At 40.9% G+C, this 21560-nt stretch overlaps 2 protein-coding genes and 1 non-coding gene across 5 annotated transcripts in view; all 3 read left to right on the top strand.

The window, feature by feature from the left end:
* The window catches only part of EFCAB3 (EF-hand calcium binding domain 3), a 169101-nt gene that overhangs the window by 129777 nt on the left and 17764 nt on the right, over positions 1-21560 (top strand). For all 3 annotated transcript variants that reach the window (XM_033184090.1, XM_033184093.1, XM_033184091.1), the window contains 5 exons: positions 210-300; positions 4948-5024; positions 9220-9363; positions 10958-11029; positions 13073-13193. In XM_033184090.1, the coding sequence (XP_033039981.1) occupies positions 210-300; positions 4948-5024; positions 9220-9363; positions 10958-11029; positions 13073-13193 (505 nt within the window). The remainder of the gene's footprint in view (positions 1-209; positions 301-4947; positions 5025-9219; positions 9364-10957; positions 11030-13072; positions 13194-21560) is intronic.
* Positions 352-414, top strand: LOC117068072. Its single transcript, XR_004430941.1, has one exon. It is a non-coding gene; the product is annotated as a U7 small nuclear RNA (small nuclear RNA).
* LOC117067459 (40S ribosomal protein S23-like) lies at positions 15419-16152 on the top strand. The gene is given in 2 exon segments (XM_033184094.1): positions 15419-15770; positions 16058-16152. Coding segments are annotated over 2 exon segments (447 nt in total).

Here is a 21560-nt window from a genome sequence, read left to right as displayed (position 1 = left end):
CAACTTTGCTTGGAAATCTGGGAATAATGAAGGGGTGTTTCCATATGGCCTTCCAACTTTATGCATACCTCTAACTTGAGTTTGCATCTATTACCATTCCTTGAGGCCCTAGACTTTTCAAACTCCAGGCTTTGAGCTGAAAAAGTTGCAAAAGAATATAAAGAATTAATCTGTAAACTGATTTCTTAATTATATATTCTGAATTCCAGACAGAGTCACTGGCCACATGGCAGTTTCAGAAATTAAACCAAAATTTAAGCTGAATCCTCTAACAAAGGTACCCATCTCCCACAGTAAAAGGTAAGTAATGAATGTATTAAGGGTGATAAATGTATTATGATAAAGAATTATTAGTGCTACAGCTCTTTCAGAATTTTGTCTAGTAGGTTTTCCAATCTTTACCAAGAAGCCCCTAAAAAAAAGAAAATTATTAAGATTATTGGCTGGGCGCAGTGGCCCACACCTGTAATCCCAGCACTTTGGGAGGCCGAGGTGGGCGGATCACGAGGTCAAGAGATCGAGACCATCCTGGTCAACATGGTGAAACCCTGTCTGTACTAAAAATACAAAAATTAGGCATGGTGTCATGTGCCTGTGGTCCCAGCTACTCGAGAGGCTGAGGCAGGAGAATTGCTTGAACTTGGGGTACAGAGATTGCAGTGAGCTGAGATCATGCCACTGCACTCCAGCCTGGTGACAGAGCAAGACTCCATTTCAGAAAAAAAAAAAAATTATTAATATATTAAATACTCATAAAGATTATGATGAAACAATTAAAATACTCTTCAAATATTTATTATATGGTAAGTTTAGTTAGAAAACAAAACATCGGAATTGAAGAGAAAGATTTTTTATGAAAAGAAAAAGATATACATCTTTTTTGATAGGAAGAGCAGAATTCTCCCTCCTGTCCTCCCAAAGAAGAAGCTGTTTTTATGTTAGTATACAAAATACTCTAGGGGGCTCAAGGAGTTATAAGTTATACCTTGAGATATTTTGAGTGCCAGTTTAAAGAAGAAAAAATTTAGAGGATCATAAAGAACACCTGAACCCATAACCAAGTCAAAGTGTAGAAAAAGGGTCTATATTTCAAATATAGCTGGTAAACAAAAGCTGGTAAATCAGCCATGACTGACCCTGGGCTAAAATTGGGAAGGGAGATTTGCCTGTGACATTAACAATAGCTTTTTCTCAGTCACCTAACAACAAATTTCAATAAGCAGCCACTAATGACCAAAACTGAGAGCCTGATCTATATTTTATCAGATCATAAGAAGAATATTTCTTTCCTCTTTCACAATTATCCATTTACTTTCTATTTTGAGTGTATCTTTTCTAGTGTCCTTGACTCTGCAAGCTATCTTTTGAGGTAGAGAGTTCCTTGTCACAGAAAGTAGTTAAGCAAAAACTAGACAACACTACATGTAAAGGGCATTCCTACATTAGATGAGAGGCTGGATTAGGTTCATTCCAAATGTAAGGTTCTTCAGTCATTTGAAACTTTGTAAAATAAAGTCTTTCTACAATGTTTGATCCAAGGTAAGGTTTGAAATTGTGCCATGAGTGTCTTTTTAAAGACAGGTAATAAGAACTTTACATTGCCTGGCCAGGCATGGTGGCTCACATCTGTAATCCCAGCACTTTGAGAGGCTGAGGTGGGTGGATCACTTGAGCCCAGGAATTTGAGACCAGCCTCTACCAAAAAAAGATACGAAAATTAGCTGGGTGTGGTGGTGCACACCTGTAGTCCCAGCTACTCAAGGGGCTGAGGTGGGAGGATTGCTTGAGCCCAGGAGGCAGAGGATAGGGTGAGCTAAGATTGCACCACTGCATTTCAGCCTGGGCAATAGAGCAAGACCCTGTCTCAAAAGGAAAAATAAAAAAGATCTTTACACTGCCTTGAATTCTACTTTCCTCCTGCTTCTTGAGAACATAGTATTTCCCTATGTACTGCATCTTTTACATCATGTAAAAGAAATTTGTTTATATTTAGAAATACAGATGGTCCCCAACTTAACAATGGTTCAACTTATCATTTTTTGACTTTATAGTGGTACAAAAGCAATACTCATCCAGTGGAAACTCAACTTCAAATACTCATACAACCATTCTGTTTTTCACTTTTAGTACAGGAGTCAATAAATTACATGAGGCATTCAACACTTTATTACAAAATAGGCTTTGTGCTGGATGATTTTGCCCACGTGTAGGCTAATGTAAGTGTTCTGAGCACATTTAAGGTAGGCTCGGCTAAGCTATGTAGGTTAGGTGAATTAAATGCATTTTCAATTTACAATATTTTCAACTTATGATGGGTTTATAAGGATGTAACCCTATCATGAATCAAGGAACATCAGTAAAATAAATATAAAATAACCTATCTGAATAAGGACAAACCCGAGCTTCAGAAATTACAGGTTGGGCACAGTGGCACACACTTGCCATCCCAACACTTTGGGAAGTAGACAAGGGAGGAACACTTGAGCCCAAGAGTTCAAGACCAGCCTGAGCAACATAAGGAGATCTTGTCTCTACAAAAAATAAAAAATTAGCTGGGTATGGTAGCATGCACCTATGGTTCCAATTACGCGGGAAGCTGATGTGGAAGGATTCTTAAGCCTGGGCGGTCAAGGCTGCAGTGAGCCACGATCACACCACTGCACTCCAGCCTGGACCACAGAGGGAGATTCTGTCTTGAAAGAATGAGAGAAAGAGAAGAAATTCAAGTAGGTAATAAAGAGGAAGCACCAGAAGAAGAAATCAATGTTAGTAAAAACTGAGAAAGTAAGACAAGTTAGATAAAATTCCACTTTCAAAAGTTAAGAACAGTTCTGAAACTATCACCTCCTTTTCTCCCAGGCCCCTCTTTGAAAATGAGTTGAATCTAATAAATGCTTTAGGGGATACTAAATTAATAAACCATAATAATTTTTTGTTTAACTACAATGTTTAGTATTTCTTCTAGTTTTACTTTTCTTTTTTGAGACAGAGTCTCGCTGTGTCACCCAGGCTGGATTGCAGTGACGTGATCTCCACTCCCAAGTAGCTGGGACTACAGGCGCCCACCACCATGCCCAGCTAATTTTTTTTTTTTCTTAATTTTTAGTAGAGATGGGGTTTCACCGTGTTAACCAGGATAGTCTTGATCTCCTGACCTCGTGATCCACCCGCCTCGGCCTCCCAAAGTGCTGGGATTACAGGCGTGAACCACTGCACCCGGCCTAGTTTTACTTTTTAAACTGCTTCTTATAAAGCCACAAAACTATGAGATTTCATTTTTTTTTTTTTTTTTTTTTTGAGACGGAGTCTCGCTCTATCGCCCAGGCTGGAGTGCAGTGGCCGGATCTCAGCTCACTGCAAGCTCTGCCTCCCGGGTTTACGCCATTCTCCTGCCTCAGCCTCCCGAGTAGCTGGGACTACAGGCACCCGCCACCTTGCCCGGCTAGTTTTTTGTATTTTTTAGTAGAGACAGGGTTTCACCATGTTAGCCAGGATGGTCTCGATCTCCTGACCTCGTGATCCGCCCGTCTCGGCCTCCCAAAGTGCTGGGATTACAGGCTTGAGCCACCACGCCCAGCCGAGATTTCATATTTTTTAACCTTTTAGTTCTACAAGTATCAAAACTAAAGACACTTTAAATAAATTTATAAAATTGATTATAATTAAATGAGTTAAGTCACATTTACTTAAATGTAATTAAATTTTACTTATCATATTATAAGCAAACCCAGTTTTACATGATATATTTTTGTGTCCTTAAACTAATAAATCACTTCAGATCTGTACAAAGTATCTTGAAAGTATTAATATATTCCTGCCTTTCCCAGATTTTACTTTCCTGAATAAAGGAAAGGTCACCCAGGGTTTCAGATTTTCAGAATTGTTCTCTATCTTTATTTCTCTCTCTTACACATACATACATATGCTGTTAAAAATGCAATTTGGCAATTGTAAAATAGTTGTAAAAGTTTTAAAAAAAAAAGAAAGTTGTAAAATAGTGATAGATGCAAAGGTTTCTCTGTAAGGGTATTCACCACAACAATGTTTATACTTTTTTAAAATTTGAAACTCAAGGCTGAGAGTTGGAGCCAGAAAAAAAAGAAAATTGAAACAACTTCTATTTCTAACAACAGGAATAGTGTAAAGCATGGCCTTGATTTTTGGAGTCAGACAAATCTAGGTTTGAATCTCAGGTCTTCCGTTTACTATCTGTATAGCCTGAGACAAATAATTTAATTACTCTGAGCTTCTGTTTCCTATTGTGTAAAATGGGGGAAATCATAACTGATTTTTTGATTGTTTTTGTTTGTTTGTTTGTTTTTGAGATAGGGTCTCACTGTCACCCAGGCTGAAGCAAACTGGTGCAATCTTGACTCACTGCCGCCTTGACCTCCCAAGCACAAGCATTCCTCCCACCTCAGCCTCCTGAGTGGCTAGGACTACAGGCCCGTGCCACCACATCTGGCTAATTTTTTTTGTTTTTTGTAGAGACAGGGTGTTGCTGTGTTGCCCAAGCTGGTCTTGAGCTCCTGGGCTCAAGCGATCCTCTTGCCTTGACCTCCCAAAGGGCTAGGATTATAGCCACCATGGCGGGCCTGAAATTATAATTTTTTTAAGGGAGGGGTGTTGGGCATCCATGGCTGGATTAAATTATATTATATTATAATTTTATTATATTATATTATAATTATAATTATAATTAAAAATTATAATTTTTTAAGGGGGGGTGATGGGCAAGTTTAGGGCATAGGTGGGTCTCAGTGGCCAACATTTTCTCACTGTTCATCCTGTAGCTATTGACTATCCTAAATAGAAGATCCCTTAGGATAGTAGACTGGATACATTGAGATGCTACAGTCATTCCAGTAGCAGAAACTGATGAATAGGACTGATGTCTGCTGGTTTCACATATGTAATAAATCTAAATATTTTCATATCTTTCCTCAGGGATAGAGACTTACCAGGATCTCTTCAATGCCAATTACAACACAAAGAAAAGAAGCTAAGTGCTTCACAAATGGCAGGTAATGAGAATCATCCTCAAAATTGAAGCATAGATAACAGCTCCTTAATATGTCTGATCCTTTCTTCTCTAAGAAAGATCTGAGATTTCACGGGTTGTCTACACCACCATCATTTGAGAGAAAGGGAAAAAAACTTATATTTTTGTGAGACAGGAGGGAAATTGCTTTTAAATGGACGTCTCCCTAGAATTTAGGCAGTGCTGGTCAAAGAAGAACTTGTGGGTGTGGAAAAGAACAAATGCAAAAATAACAAAAAGAACAAAAGAACAAATATAAATCAAGTAATAAAGAACACAAACACAGCTATAGTCCTAGGATTTCTCAAAGAAAAAAATATAATGATAAAATGAACTACACTGGCTAAAGTTTATTCATCCAAACAACAAATATTTATTTAATGCCAAAAATATACTAGGCGTGGGAAACATAACAAAACAAGTCAGACATGGTAGGACCTGATAGGAAGTCTAACAGGGAAGACAGGCTGTTAAACTATGAACTTGCTAGGCGCAGTGGCTCACACCTGTAATCCCAGCACTTTGGGAGCCTGAGGCAGGCCAGGCCGATCACCTGAGGTCAGGGGTTCAAGACCAGCTTGGCCAATATGGTGAAACCCTGTCTCTACTAAAAATACAAAACTTAGCTGGGCGTGGTGGTGGGCACCTGTAATCCCAGCTATTTGGGAGGCTGAGGCAGGGAGAATTGCTTGAACCTGGGAAGCAGAGGTTGCAGTGAGCAGAGATCACACCACTGCACTCAAGCCTGGCCGACAAAGCGAGACTCCATCTCAGAAAAAAAGCCATGAACTTGCTGAATAAATCATTTAAATTACAATATAACACAAGTTATGATAGGGAAAGTATAGAGTGTTATAGGAGCTTAAAGGAAAGCCTCCTAATTTAGTCTTGTGAGGGAAGAAGGGGAGTCCCAGAGAAGGCTGAATGGCGACTAGGAGTAAATCAGGCAAATAGTGCTGAGAGGAGTGTTCTAGGCAAAAAGAACAGAATCTACAAAGGCCAGAGAAAAGGGAAAACATGATGCACTAGAAAAATTCAAAGAAGTCAAGTGTGGCTGTGTTTGGGTTGCGTCTGGTTTCTGGAGAGGCTGCTGCTTTACCCCACTTAATTTAGAACCAATTTAGAAATTGACCCAGGAGACAGAAATGAATCAAAGAATCAATCAAGGCCGGGCGCGGTGGCTCAAGCCTGTAATCCCAGCACTTTGGGAGGCTGAGACGGGCGGATCACGAGGTCAGGAGATCGAGACCATCCTGGCTAACACGGTGAAACCCTGTCTCTACTTAAAAATACAAAAAACTAGCCGGGCGACGAGGCGGGCACCTGTAGTCCCAGCTACACGGGAGGCTGAGGCAGGAGAATGGCGTAAACCCGGGAGGCAGAGCTTGCAGTGAGCTGAGATCCGGCCACTGCACTCCAGCCTGGGTGGCAGAGCAAGACTCCGTCTCAAAAAAAAAGAATCAATCGACTTTGACCAGCCCTGAGAGGGGCAGTCCCTCCAGGGCCAGCAAGGCCCCAGATAACAAGACATCAAATATGGAAACTAGAAAATGTGTTCCTTACAGTGCTTAATCCTCACAACTTTCCTATGAGAGGTTAATTTGTTCATTCTACAAATATTTATTGAATACTTCAAGATCCCTAGCATCTCCCATCCTCACTGTCAATAGGTCTCCTTACTTTCCTGAAGAAAACTGAAGCAATCAGAGTAGAATGTCCATAGACTCTCACTTCCATGTCTACCTCCTTACCAGCATCTGTATCCATATACTCTGCCTTCCAACAACTTTCTATTTGAGCAATAAAAATTAATAATACAGAATTGATTATAACCCAAAGTATAAAATAAACATCCGTGAATCCACACTGATAGAAAAAATGACTAATTTTTTTTTTTTTTTTTGAGAGAGTGTCTCACTGTGTCACCCAGGCTGGAGTGCAGTGGCCGGATCTCAGCTCACTGCAAGCTCTGCCTCCCGGGTTTACGCCATTCTCCTGACTCAGCCTCCCGAGTAGCTGGGACTACAGGCGCCCGCCACCACGCCCGGCTAGTTTTTTGTATTTTTTAGTGGAGACGGGGTTTCACTGTGTTAGCCAGGATGGTCTCGATCTCCTGACTTCGTGATCCGCCCGTCTCGGCCTCCCAAAGTGCTGGGATTACAGGCTTGAGCCACCACGCCCGGCCTTTTTTTTTTGAGATAGAGTCTCACTCTGTCGCCCAGGCCGGAGTGCAGTAGCGCAATCTCGGCTCACTGCAAGCTCTACCTCCCGGTTCACGCCATTCTCCTGCCTCAGCCTCCCGAGTAGCTGGGACTACAGGTGCCCACCACCACGCCCAGCTAATTTTTTTGTATTTTTAGTAGAGGCGGGGTTTCACCGTGTTAGCCAGGATGGTCTTGATCTCCTGACCTCGTGATCCGCCCGCCTTGGCCTCCCAAAGTGCTGGGATTACAGGCATGAGCCACCGCTCCCAGCCATAAATGACTAAATTTTTAATAGGAAGAAGAGACAAATGGCAGAGGTAGCAATAGCTGGAGGGGGAAATGGGGTCACAATGTACTTTTTAAGGGAGAAATAGCAGAAGTTTATATACAACAATAGGATTGATATAATAGAAAATGAAAAAATGATATTTCCCTTACCTAAGGGGGGACTCTTTCTTAGGTTAATTCTTTGAATATGAGAGAGGGGATGAGTTCCAACCCACAAGGGAGGGACTGGCTCTGGGTAAGAGCATACAGTTTATTTGCAGCGCAGAGAGAAAGGAAGGTCATGCAGGTACAGGTGCTGGTCAGGAAATAGACATGGAGGTGGGAGTGTGTAGGAATTCCATGTCTCTTCTTCTTTCTAATCATCCACCCAGAATTACTGTTTCTTTTTTCCATGGTATGTATCACCTTCTAAAATGGCATCTAATTTACCTATTTATTACATTTATATGAAGGCACAGATCTTTGTCTATTTAGTGTGCTAATACATCCTAAGCACTTGGAGCAATGCCTGGTCCATGGAAAGCATGCAATCAATATTTGTTGACTGCCTACTAACATGCAAGAGATAATGGGAAAAACAGAAACAAGTCAGAGATAGTTTGGTTCCAGCCCTAGAGAAGCCTACCTTTTATCAAGGAGAAAGATGTTACCTTTTTACATTACACACTTATAGAGCAGGTATCATTATCTCTGTAGGAGATTAATCATTCTTATACATAGAGATGCTGAGACTTGAACATGATATGAAGTAAGTTTTATTCTGGTGTCATTTGGAATATATTTTGTTCCCGGTTTATTTCCTCATTCACTAATTTCAGAAAATACTTATCTAATTTTGGCCCTAGTTAGTGCCTTGACTATTTCTTTGAAAACTTTTGGATCCATACAAAACACACACACATATATATAATTTGGGTCCAGTTTGACAAATTAGTTTTCTATTGCTGCTGTAACAAATTGCCACACACATAACATCTTAAAACAACACAAATTTATTATCTCACAGTTTTATAAGTCAGAAGTGCAGGTGGGCACAGCTGGTTTCTTTTCTCTGTGTCTTATAGGACTGAAATTAAGGTGTTGGCCAGCCTGGCCTCTTATTTAGGGGCTCTGGAGGAGAATCTGCTTCCAGTCTCATTCAGATTTTTGGCAGAATTCTGTTCTTTTCTCTTGTAGGGCTGACATTCCAGTTTCCCTGCTGTTTATCAGCCAGGAGCTTCTCAGCCTCTTTAGCAGGCAGAGAAGTTCCCGGCTGATAAACCAGCAATGGTGGGTCAGGTCTTTCTCACACTCTAAATCTTTCTGATTTCTGCCACATCTCTCTGGCTTTTAGCTATATAAGGGATCATGTAATTAGATCAAGCCCAGAAGAATCTATCTTAATTATATGTACAAAGTCCCTTTTGCCATGTAAGATAGCATATTCATAGGTTAAGGGATTACAGTGTGGATATCTTTGGAAGGCCATCTTACTTACCAACACTTGGTTTTGCAACAGTTAGTTCATTCCAGTTCAAGTTCCATGGAAGGATACTGTATAAGAAATGTCTATTAAGCACTCATTTTTTTCACAATCCTTTTTTTAGAACATGATCTCCAGTCAACTATATTGTCTATCCTAGTCCTATTAGTGTATATACTTCTTCTTGAATAACTGTCTTGAATAACTTAATCCTATTTTCCCAGCTTTCCAAGATGCCTACAACTTCTTCAACAAGGACAAAACTGGCTGTATTGATTTCCATGGACTGATGTGCACTGTAGCTAAGCTGGGAATGAATCTGACCAAGCATGATGTCTATAATGAATTGAAATGTGCTGATATTGATCGTGAGTCATTTGGCTTCTCATTGCTTTTCCCATAAAAGATTTTTGTGAATATATAGTTTTCTTTTAATGACTATATAAACATGAGAAACCTTATTTACTTGGCCCCATATATATATATATTTGTATATTTGCATATTTGTATATGTTTGTAGACTATATATTTGAATACTATATACAAATATACATATATGTATATATCCATATATCTATGTATACACACACATATGTATCCTTAAAGAGATACACACATATGTGTGTGTGTCTGTGTGTGTATGGTGTATGTCCCTTTAAGGAGATCAGTGAGGTATGTGTACAAGTTGTGAAATCAAATTAATCCTAGAAAATGGACTATTTGAAAAACGCTGTGTAGAAGCCAAGAGTGATTGTCTGATTTCAGTATCAAATTCAAGTTACCTGTCCTGATGTACATGGAAGCTGTACATGGAGGGTGCCCTGAAATAACAGATACAAAAGCAGTAACAATGTTAATAATGACTCATTACCAAGAGAATTCAAGACTTTTGTTTCTGTTTGAATCAAAATAGAACAAATCTTTCTTTTTCCATCAAGTCCTACCTACATTGAATTTTAAATGCCATAGCACTTTTGTTGGTATTTTTAAAGCATACAGGCCGAGCGCGGTGGCTCAAGCCTGTAATCCCAGCACTTTGGGAGGCCGAGATGGGTGGATCACGAGGTCAGGAGATCGAGACCCTCCTGGCTAACACGGTGAAACCCCGTCTCTACTAAAAAATACAAAAAACTAGCCGGGCGAGGTGGCGGGCGCCTGTAGTCCCAGCTACTCGGGAGGCTGAGGCAGGAGAATGGCGTAAACCCGGGAGGCGGAGCTTGCAGTGAGCTGAGATCCGGCCACTGCACTCTAGCCTGGGCGGCAGAGCGAGACTCCGTCTCAAAAAAAAAATAAATAAATAAATAAAGCATACAGGTAATCTTTTTAGTGAATATACTGACCAAATTATTAGTAGCCCAAACTGATATGCTGTGTGAAAAATATATTCAGCATATTATCCCCTCTCACTTCTCTCCACCCAACTGTCAGTGCCCCATTCAATCAACATCAGTTCCACCTGTCATTCAATTTCACTTAAGGTGTCACTTGCTTCTACTAACGGTGTCAAATTTTTCTATTATTTCATGGAAACACACACATACCCCTCTAATAATACTCATCATCCTTCAATTTTAGAGGAAATGGAATACAGCTTGGGGATGTTAAAATAGGAATAATAGGGACGGTTATAGCATGGGAAGACAGGGCAGATTCCTTGCAAGCATGGCCAGGCTCTGAGAAAAGAGCAGGCGGACAGACTGCAATGGCTGGGTGCTCCTGGCTGGATTTTTACAACCACTGTTGCTTCTGTGGGCTGTGGAGGACTCATGTAATGGTGCTAAGACCACTTCAAGAAGACCAGGGCTCACCTGAGCATATTTCCAATGCTCTTTTTTTGCTCAATTCAAATGCTCTTTTTTTAATATTAAATCATCCAGAGTGTTTTAATTTTTACATTTAATATATACTCTGATAATTAAAATACATCTTATCATTGTCCTGAGTCTCAGATTTTTGTTGCAGGAGATGGGAAGGTGAACTTCTCAGACTTTATCAAGGTGCTAACAGATAAGAATCTCTTCCTCAAGGCAGTGGGTGAGTAGAGACGTTATGAACAGAAGGCAGTTGGGCAGCTACAACTCACTGCATAGTAAACATCATTCACAGGCTTCCAGTTGGGAGACAGGTCAGGAAAGTGTAGTCTGGGATATGAGTTACTTTTGAACTGCTTCTCCAGAACAGTATTTGCTAAACAAATTGGTACAGTATTAACTACATCAGGCAGGCACTTGCACTGTCTAAATGCCTCCTGCAGGAGACACTGCTCTTTGGTCTCCAGTGAGAACACTGAGTGAGTGGCTGGTGTAGAAAAATTTGGCTGCTTCCATAATGCCTGAATTCTTTTTTTTTTTTTTTTTTTTTGAGACGGAGTCTTGCTCCGTCGTCCAGGCTGGAGTGCAGTGGTGCGATCTCGGTGAACTGCAAGCTCTGCCTCCTGGGTTTATGCCATTCTCCTGCCTCAGCCTCCCAGTAGCTGGCACTATAGGTGCCTGCCACCACACTCGGCTAATTTTTTGTATTTTTAGTAGAGTTGGAGTTTCACAGCATTAGCCAGGATGGTCTTGATCTCCTGACCTCGTGATCCACCCACCTCGGCCTCCCAAAGTGCTGGGATTACAGGCGTGAGTCACCACGCCTGGCCTATAATGTCTGAATTATTTACCAAGTGTATGCACTACTTTGAGAGGCATTCCTTTTATTTAAAAAAATTTTTTTTCATAAAAAGAAAAATGCACTCTCTCATGTAAATCTAGGGTGTCGATAATGTATTGTTCTTGAAAAAATAGCTTCCTCACACTGATGAAGCCTCTACCCTCAGTGCTAGGGCTGGAGAGTCTGCTGTAGGTTAGAAAGCATTAGTTAAGGTGTCACATGCTTCCACTAACTAATAGAAAATAATTTTTCTGTTATTTCTCCCCCAAGGTTATAAATGATGTGTAGGTGTAGTTGAAATATTGTCATTAATCCCCTCATGGTTTGTTTATAAGTTTAACAGGCTGCCTTGGAAAAGCTAATCATTATTCATGTTTTCTAGGATAAACATTCCAAATTCCGGCCGGGCGTGGTGGCTCAAGCCTGTAATCCCAGCACTTTGGGAGGTCGAGACGGGCGGATCACGAGGTCAGGAGATCGAGACCACCCTGGCTAACACGGTGAAACCCCGTCTCTACTAAAAAATACAAAAAATTAGCCGGGCGAGGTGGCGGGCGCCTGTAGTCCCAGCTACTCGGGAGGCTGAGGCAGGAGAATGGCGTAAACCCAGGAGGCAGAGCTTGCAGTGAGCTGAGATCCAGCCACTGCACTCCAGCCTGGGCGACAGAGCGAGACTCCGTCTCAAAAAAAAAAAAACAAAAACCAAAACATTCCAAATTCCAAATACTGTATACAGTTTTGAAAATATATTCATTCATAAGCTATGAACTGTTCTTAGGATAAAGAGAAGTTATTTCTTTTTTTTTTTTTTTTTTTTGAGAGGGAGTCTCGCTCTGTCACCCACGCTGGAGTGCAGTGGCCGGATCTCAGCTCACTGCAAGCTCCGCTTCCCGGGTTCACGCCATTCTCCTGCCTCAGCCTCCCGAGTAGCTGGGACTACAGGCGCCCACCACCTCGCCCGGCTAGTTTTTTGTATTTTTTTAGTAGAGACGGGGTTTCACCGTTTTAGCCAGGATGGTCTCGATATCCTGACCTCGTGATCCACCCGTCTCGGCCTCCCAAAGTGCTGGGATTACAGGCTTGAGCCACCGCGCCCGGCAAGAGAAGTTATTTCTTACAAGTAGTACTATAGTAATGGGAGTTTGCCTAGGACCAGGAAATAATCATTAACACAAAATTCATGTTTGTGTTAAAAATATTACTACATTTGCTTAGACGTTATTGAACTAAAAGTATTTTTTAACATTCCATTTTATTCTGTCTGCTCAGTAACCAAAATGGCCTTTCTACCAAACAGAACAGACTTTTAATGTTTACTGTACCTCTAGTTCCTGACTTGATATTATTATTATAGTCAGTAAAGACGTGGTCGATTTCTAATTTCAGAAGGTATTTAAAAATCTATCTTTTGTTTTCCCTCCATAGCTCCAGAAAAGGAGACCTGTTTAGATTTAGCTGGCAACCCAGGAATCCTATTGTTTGAAATCCTATCAAAGCTTCTAGAGACTTCAGCTCTACCCAGAAAGTCTATACTAGAAATAGTAAGGTAAGTGAGAAGGAAAGGAGCAAAAAACAGCCTTCTCAGAAGGATTATGAAGATATTAACGTGGCAGTCACCTCTCACTAACATCCAACTCCACAGGGTCTGGTCCAAAACTAAGGAAAAGAAGGTATCTGGGCAAATGCCCCTGTGCTACAATGTGAGACCTTATTCCTTCATCTCCACAATGCTGCCCAGTTCTAAAACCGCAAGGCTGACCTCAAACCGCCTCAGGGCACCACTGAGGACCTAAGACAACCAACAAATTTTAGCCTCCTCTATCTCAGGCAAAGAATCCCAGCAGAACAAGACTTTTCCAGGAATAATTTTGGGTGGGCTTAGAAATCTAGTTTGGAATATAAGACGCTCTTGTTCATGCTGAAACTACTAGGGGCTCTTGAAATGAGGTACAGCAAATTCAAACCTCTGAAAGTAGCCTTTGGACTAGAGCGGAGCCAGAATTAGACTTGAGACTAAAGGATGAGGAAACATTCTCATCCTTTAAACCTTTAATTCTCATCCTTTAAATAAATAACACACACCAACTGTGTTATTTATTCCAGCAAGTAGTGCTGAAAGTAAATCACTTCAATCTATTTTTATCATTGTCTTATAGAAATTAAACAAATGTTGCTATTACCAGTTTTTTTCAGCTCATACTCCTTCAAAGCATTCCAGTCTCCACCTAGAGAGACTTAAGACTATAGAATACCACCAACAATGTAAAAATATTCTTCTGCCCCTCAATAGGTAGTCTCTTTATACTCTCCTATCTCTTTGTCAGATGTAGAATAGAGGATGCACAAAATTCTACTTTTCATTCCAACTCAAAGACACTTAGTAAAGCCTAATGTTGGTACACAAATTCGATACATGGTTTAACTTCTCGATCTCAGTTTCCTCATCTATAAAAAGGGAGTGATAATACCTACCTTATAGGACAATTGTGAGACTGATGTGTGACAACACATGTGAAGTGCTTAGCATATTATAAGAGCTCAATAAATGTTAGCTATTATTATCGTGTGGAGTAACTAAACTAAGCACACACATATTATCTTGAAAATTGAAGCTTCAGCTGGGCGGTGACTCACGCCTGTAATCCCAGCACTTTGGGAGGCTGAGGCAGGCGAATCACAAGGTCAGGAGTTTGAGACCAGCCTGGCCAACATGGTGAAACCCCGTCTGTACTAAAAATACAAAAATTAGCCGGGCATAGTGGTAGGCGCCTGTAATCTCAGCTACTCGGGAGGCCAAGGCAGGAGACTAGCTTGAACCTGGGATGCGGAGGTTGCAGTGAGCCGAGATCACTCCACTGCACTCCAGCCTGGGCAACAGAGTGAGACTCCATCTCAAAAAAAATAACAAAGAAAAAAAAAGAAAATTGAAGCTTCGTTTAAAAAAAATTATAGCCAACCACGATGGCTCACACCTGTAATCTCAGCCACTCAGGGGGCTGAGATGGGAGGATAACTTAAGACCAGAAGCTCCATACCAGCCTGGGCAACATAGCAAGACCCCCATCTCTACAAAATTAAAAAAATTAACTAGGCATGGTGGCGAATACCTGTAGTCCAAGCTATTCAAGAAGTTCATTTGAGCCCAGGAATTTGAGGTCACAGTGAGCTGTGATTGTGCCACTGCACTCTAACCAGGGCAACAGAGTGAGACCTTCCTCTAAAAAAAAATAAAAATAATTTTTTTAAAAAAGAATATACATATTATCGAATTTAATCCTCACCTCCCTAATGAGTATATACTATGATCACTCCCACTTTACAGATGAAAAAGCTGCAGCACAGGTCAGTTAAATAACTTGCTCAAGAGGGAGTTGTACCTATATTTTAGCACAGTCTGATTCCAGAACTCATGCTCTTATCTATCTCCCTATACTGCCTCTCACACCCAGTAAGTGCTTAGGAAATGTTAGCTGATGTTGGCGTTTTTATTGTTATTGTGGTGTGGCTGTTACTTATCTGGTTATCTTATCTGGTTATTATTTATCTGGTCATCTTGCTATTGCCTGATACCTAAGGAGATTAAAAATGTTTAAGACATAGTATTTAATGTATAAATGGAGACATTTTGAGAGGCTAAGGTGCATGGATCACTTGAGCCCATGAGTTTGAGACCAGCCTGGGCAACCTGGTGAAACCCCGTCTCTACAAAAATTAGCTTTCTTTTTTTTTTTTTAAATTAGCTCTTTCACTCAGGCCTGTGGTGACAACAGGATGGGCAAGTGTCATGGACTTCATGCTGCTAGGAAGCCCCATAGTCACTGATGAGTCCAGAAGTGGCATGATAAACAGTACAAGAAAGCCCATTTGGGCACAGCGCTGAAGGCCAGCCCTTTTGAGGGTTGCATGAGAGGTGCTTCTCATGCAAAAGGAATTGTGCTGGAAAAAGTAGGGGTTGAAGCCAGACAGCTAAATTCTGCCATCAGGAAGTGTGCCAGCATCCAGCTGATCAATAATAGCAAGAAAATCACAGCCTTTGTACCCAATGGTGGTTGCTTGAACTTTATTGAGAAAAACGGTAAAGTTCTTGTTGCTGGATTTGGTTTAAAAGGTCATGCTGGGCTGGGCATAGTGGCTCATGCTTGTAATCCCAGCACTTTGGGAGGCCAAGGCGCGTGGATCATGAGGTCAGGAGTTCGAGACCAGCCTGGCCAACATGGTGAAACCCCATCTCTACTAAAAATTTTTAAAAATTAGCTAGGCATGGTGGCAGACGCCTGTAATCCCAGCTACTCAGGAGGCTGAGGCAGGAGAATCACTTGAACCTGGGAGGCAGAGGTTGTGCTGAGCCGAGATCATGCCACTGCACTTCAGCCTGGGGAGAGCGAGACTCCATCTCAAAAAAAAAAAAAGGTGATATTCCTGGAGTCTGCTTTAAGGTTGTCAAAGTACCCAATGTCTCTCTTCTGGCCCTATACAAAGGCACGAAGGAAAGACCAAGATCATAAACTTGAATGGTGAAAATACTGTAGTGATGGGCTAGGTGTGGTGGCTCACGTCTGTAATTCCAACACTTTGGGAGGCCAAGGCAGGTGGATTGCTTGAGGCCAGGAGTTCGAGACCAGCCTGGTCAACATGGTGAAACCCTGTCTCTACTGAAAATAAAAAAATTTGCTGGGTGTGGTATTGTGCGCTTATAATCCCAGCTACTCAGGAGGCCAAGGCACAAGAATCGCTTGAATCTGGGAGATAGAGGTTGCAGTGAGTTGAGATCGCACCACTACACTCCAGCCTGGATGACAGAGTGAGACTTAGTCTCAAAAATAAAGGAAAAAAAACCGTAGCGGTAAATTTTTGTATGCAAAAAACAACAAAAAATTAGCCACCATGGTGGCACACACCTGTTGTCTCAGCTACTTAAAGGGCTAAAGCAGGAGGATTGCTTGAGCCTGGGGGTCAAGGTTACAGTGAGCCATGTTCACCCCACTGCACTCCAGCCTGGGTAACAAAGTGAGACCCTCTCTCAAAAGAAAGAAAGAAAGAAAATAATAATTGTATGTGTATACACACACACACACACACACATATATGGAGAGAAAAGTCGGAAATATGTGGATATTTAAATAAATATACAGAAGTAAATTAATTCAAAATATGTTAAATAAATGTCAAATAAGTGGCAAAGATAATTCATTTAATTTCCTGAGAAAGCAAGTCTTGATTTGATTAATGGTAGAATTTGATAGGTATTCACATAGTTGATACCATTTATTGAACATATATTAAATGCAAAGCTCTGAGCAAGCACTTTACATACATTAATTTTTCCCTGGCTAATAACTGGTCTCCCTGCTTGCACCTTTGACTGCTGCTCCCCTGCTCTGCCTGCTGAACAGCCTACTCACAACACTCCCTGTGCCTAGCTGACTCCTTGACTCCTACGGCACCAAATGAGTCTTCCAAACACTGCAGATCATATCACTCCTCCACTCAAAACCTTCAAAACCCTCCCATTTCCCTCAGAGGAAAAGCCAAAGTCTTTTTTTTTTTCTTTTTTGAGACAGGGTCTTGCAGTGGCACCATGATAGTTCACTGAAGCCTCAAGCTCCTGGGTTTAAGTGATCCTCCCGTCTCAGCCTCCCAAATAGCTGGGATTACAGGTATGCACCATCAAACCTGGCTAATTTTTCTATTTTTTGTGGAGATAGGTATTCACTAGTCTGCCCAGGCTGGTCTCAAACTCCTGGGTTCAAGAGATCTGCTCACCTCAGCCTCCCAAAGTGCTAGGATTACAGGAGTGAGTCACCACCTGGCCCCAAGCCAAAGCCTTTACAATGACATATTGGCCCTCTATGTGCACTGCATTCCCCTTTGACCTCTTTGACCGCTTTGACTTTGTCTCTGTTACTCTGCTCTAGCCATGCTGGCCTCCTTACTCTTCCTCATATACATCAAACACTCTCCCACCTCAAGGCCTTTGTTGCACTTGCTTTTCCCTCTATCTGGATACTTTTCCCCTGGGTAGACCATGACTCACTCAACTCACTCTCACTACCTTTGCGTCTTTGTTCAAATGTCATCTCAGCAAAGCCTTCTCTAACCACCCTGTTTAAAACCGCAACCCTCCTACCACTCCCTGTCCCCACTTCTCTGCTTTATTTTTCTTCATACTATTTATCACCTTTTAATATGCAATAAAATTTACTTAATCATTTTATTAACTGTATTCTCATGCTAGAATGTAAGTTCCTTGAGAACAGGAATTATTTTTTGTGTGTTTTATTCACTGCTATCTTCTCAGTATATATTATAGGAAAAAGCTTGATATACACCAAGAGCTCAGTAATTATTTGCTGAATGACCTCCATTTAATAGCCTAATCAAACCAGTGAGGTAGGTCCTGATACCTCCATTTACATACAGGCAAGGAGAAAGAGGCACAGAGAAGATCACACTGGGATCTCCAGCCCAGATCTTCCCTCTAGGGTTTCCATCTGCCTACTGGGCATCTCCATTTGTAAGCCCCACAGCCACTTCAAACCAAAAAGGTAAAAACTTAATTTATCTATTTGTCCACACATACTTATTTTTTTCTTATTTTTTAAAATTATACTTTAAGTTCTAGGGTACATGTGCACAATGTGCAGGTTTGTTACATATGTATACATGTGCCATGTTGGTGTGCTGCACCCATTAACTCATCATTTACATTAGGTATATCTCCTAATGCTATCCCTCCCCCCTCCCCGCACCCCACAACAGGCCCCAGTGTGTGATGTTCCCCACCCTGTGTCCAAGTCTTCTCATTGTTCAGTTCCCACCTATGAGTGAGAACATGCAGTGTTTGGTTTTCTGTCCTTGCGATAGTTTGCTCAGAATGATGGTTTCCAGCTTCATCCATGTCCCTACAAAGGACATGAACTCATCCTTTTTTATGGCTGCATAGTATTCCATGGTTTATATGTGCCACATTTTCTTAATGCAGTCTATCATTGATGGACATTTGGGTTGGTTCCAAGTCTTGGCTATTGTGAATAGTGCCACAATAAACATACGTGTGCATGTGTCTTTATAGCAGCATGATTTATAATCCTTTGGGTATATCCCCAGTAATGGGATGGCTGGGTCAAATGGTATTTCTAGTTCTAGATCCTTGAGGAATCGCCACACTGTCTTCCACAATGGTGGAACTAGTTTACAGTCCCACCAACAGTGTAAAAGTGTTCCTATTTCTCCACATCCTCTCCAGCACCTGTTGTTTCCTGACTTTTTAATGATCACCATTCTAACTGGAGTGAGATGGTATCTCATTGTGGTTTTCATTTGCATTTCTCTGAATGACCAGTGATGATGAGCATTTTTTCTTGTGTCTGTTGGCTGCATAAATGTCTTCTTTTGAGAAGTGTCTGTTCATATCCTTCGTCCACTTTTTGATGGGGTTGTTTGATTTTTTTCTTGTAAATTTGTTTAAGTTCTTTGTAGATTCTGGATATTAGCCCTTTGTCAGATGGGTAGATTGCAAAAATGTTCTCCCATTCTGTAGGTTGCCTGTTCACTCTGATGGTAGTTTCTTTTGCTGTGCAGAAGCTCTTTAGTTTAATTATATCCCATTTCTCAATTTTGGCTTTCGTTGCCATTGCTTTTGGTGTTTTAGACATGAAGTCCTTGCCCATGCCTATGTCCTGAATGGTATTGCCTAGGTTTTCTTCTAGGGTTTTTATGGTTTTAGGTCTGACATTTAAGTCTCTAATCCATCTTGAATTAATTTTTGTATAAGATGTAAGGAAGGAATCCAGTTTCAGCTTTCTATATATGTCTAGCCAGTTTTCCCAGCACCGTTTATTAAATAGGGAATCCTTTACCCATTTCTTATTTTTGTCAGGTTTGTCAAAGATCAGATAGTTGTAGATGTGTGGTATTATTTCTGAGGACTCTGTTCTGTTCCATTGGTCTATATCTCTGTTTTGGTACCAGTGCCATGCTGTTTTGGTTACTGTAGCCTTGTAGTGTAGTTTGAAGTCAGGTAGCATGATGCCTCCAGCTTTGTTCTTTTGGTTTAGGATTGTCTTGGCAATGTGGGCTTTTTTTTTGGTTCCATACTTTGAAGTAGTTTTTTCCAATTCTGTGAAGAAAGTCATTGGTAGCTTGATGGGGATGGCATTGAATCTATAAATTACCTTGGGCAGTATGGCCATTTTCATGATATTGATTCTTCCTATCCAGGAGCATGGAATGTTCTTCCATTTGTTTGTGTCTTCTTTTATTTCATTGAGCAGTGGTTTGTAATTCTCCTTCAAGAGGTCCTTCACATTCCTTGTAAGTTGGATTCCTAGGTATTTTATTCTCTTTGAAGCAATCGTGAATGGGAGTTCACTCATGATTTGGCTCTCTGTTTGTCTGTTATTGGTGTACAGGAATGCTTGTGATTTTTGCACATTGATTTTGTATCCTGAGACTTTGCTGAAGTTGCTTATCAGCTTAAGGAGATTTTGGGCTGAGATGATGAAGTTTTCTAAATATACAATCATGTCATCTGCAAACAGGGACAATTTGACTTCCTCTTTTCCTAATTGAATACCCTTTATTTCTTTCTCCTGCCTGATTGCCCTGGCCAGAACTTCCAACACTATGTTGAACAGGAATGGTGAGAGAGGGCATCCCTGTCTTGTGCCAATTTTCAAAGGGAATGCTTCCAGTTTTTGCCCATTCAGTATGATATTGGCTGTGGGTTTATCATAAATAGCTCTTATTATTTTGAGATACGTCCCATCAATACCTAATTTATTGAGAGTTTTTACCATGAAGGACTGTTGAATTTTGTCAAAGGCCTTTTCTGCATCTGTTGAGATAATCATGTGGTTTTTATCTTTGGTTCTGTTTATATGATGGATTACGTTTATTGATTTGCATATGTTGAACCAGCCTTGCATCCCAGGGATGAAGCCCACTTGATCATGGTGGGTAAGCTTTTTGATGTGCTGCTGAATCCGGTTTGCCAGTATTTTATTGAGGATTTTTACATCGATGTTCATCAGGGATATTGGTCTAAAATTCTCTTTTTTTGTTGTGTCTCTGCCAGGCTTTGGTATCAGGATGATGCTGGCCTCATAAAATGAGTGAGGAAGGATTCCCTCTTTTTCTATTGGTTGGAATAGTTTCAGAACGAATGGTACCAGCTCCTCTTTGTACCTCTGGTAGAATTCAGCTGTGAATCCGTCTGGTCCTGGACTTTTTGGTTGGTAGGCTCTTAATTATTGCCTCAATTTCAGAGCCTATTATTGGTCTATTCAGGGATTCAACTTCTTCCTGGTTTAGTCTTGGGAGGGTGTATGTGTCCAGGAATTTATCCATTTCTTCTAGATTTTCTAGTTTATTTGCATAGAGGTGTTTATAGTATTCTCTGATGGTAGTTTGTATCTCTGTGTCCACACATACTTCTATAGTTCTTCCACTTGAGTTTCAGATCTCAGTGCAAGGCTTTGCCATCTCAGTGTGTTTACCCAACTGTCAGAGCCAAAGGCGTGGCATAATCCTCAGTTGTCACTGCTCTCTCACTCCCTACATCCAACCAATCACTAAGCCCTGTCTGTCTTACCTCCTCAACATGAAAGCCATGCACTTCTCTCTATCCCACAGAAACCTAGCATAAGTAAGTCACTATCTTCTTGGACTTAACTGCAGTATCCTGCTTTGTCACTCTACTTCCATTTTTGCCATCTCCATCCACTTTCCACACTGAAGCCAGATCATAACTTAATCTATTAGAAAATATTTAAGTGGCCTACAATGCCAAGCACAAATCTAATCATATCATCACATCACTTACCTTCTAAAAAGCCTACAGTGAACTCTCATGTTTCCTATAAAAAAGTTCTGACTTAACGTGACATTTTAAAGGTCCTTCATAATATATCCT

The sequence above is a fragment of the Trachypithecus francoisi genome, unplaced genomic scaffold (genome assembly GCF_009764315.1).
Source record: "Trachypithecus francoisi isolate TF-2019V2 unplaced genomic scaffold, Tfra_2.0 Lachesis_group20, whole genome shotgun sequence".
Taxonomy (NCBI): domain Eukaryota; kingdom Metazoa; phylum Chordata; class Mammalia; order Primates; family Cercopithecidae; genus Trachypithecus; species Trachypithecus francoisi.
The sequence above is the reverse complement of the archived record's forward strand: the minus strand, read 5'-3'. Positions and strand labels throughout refer to the sequence as shown.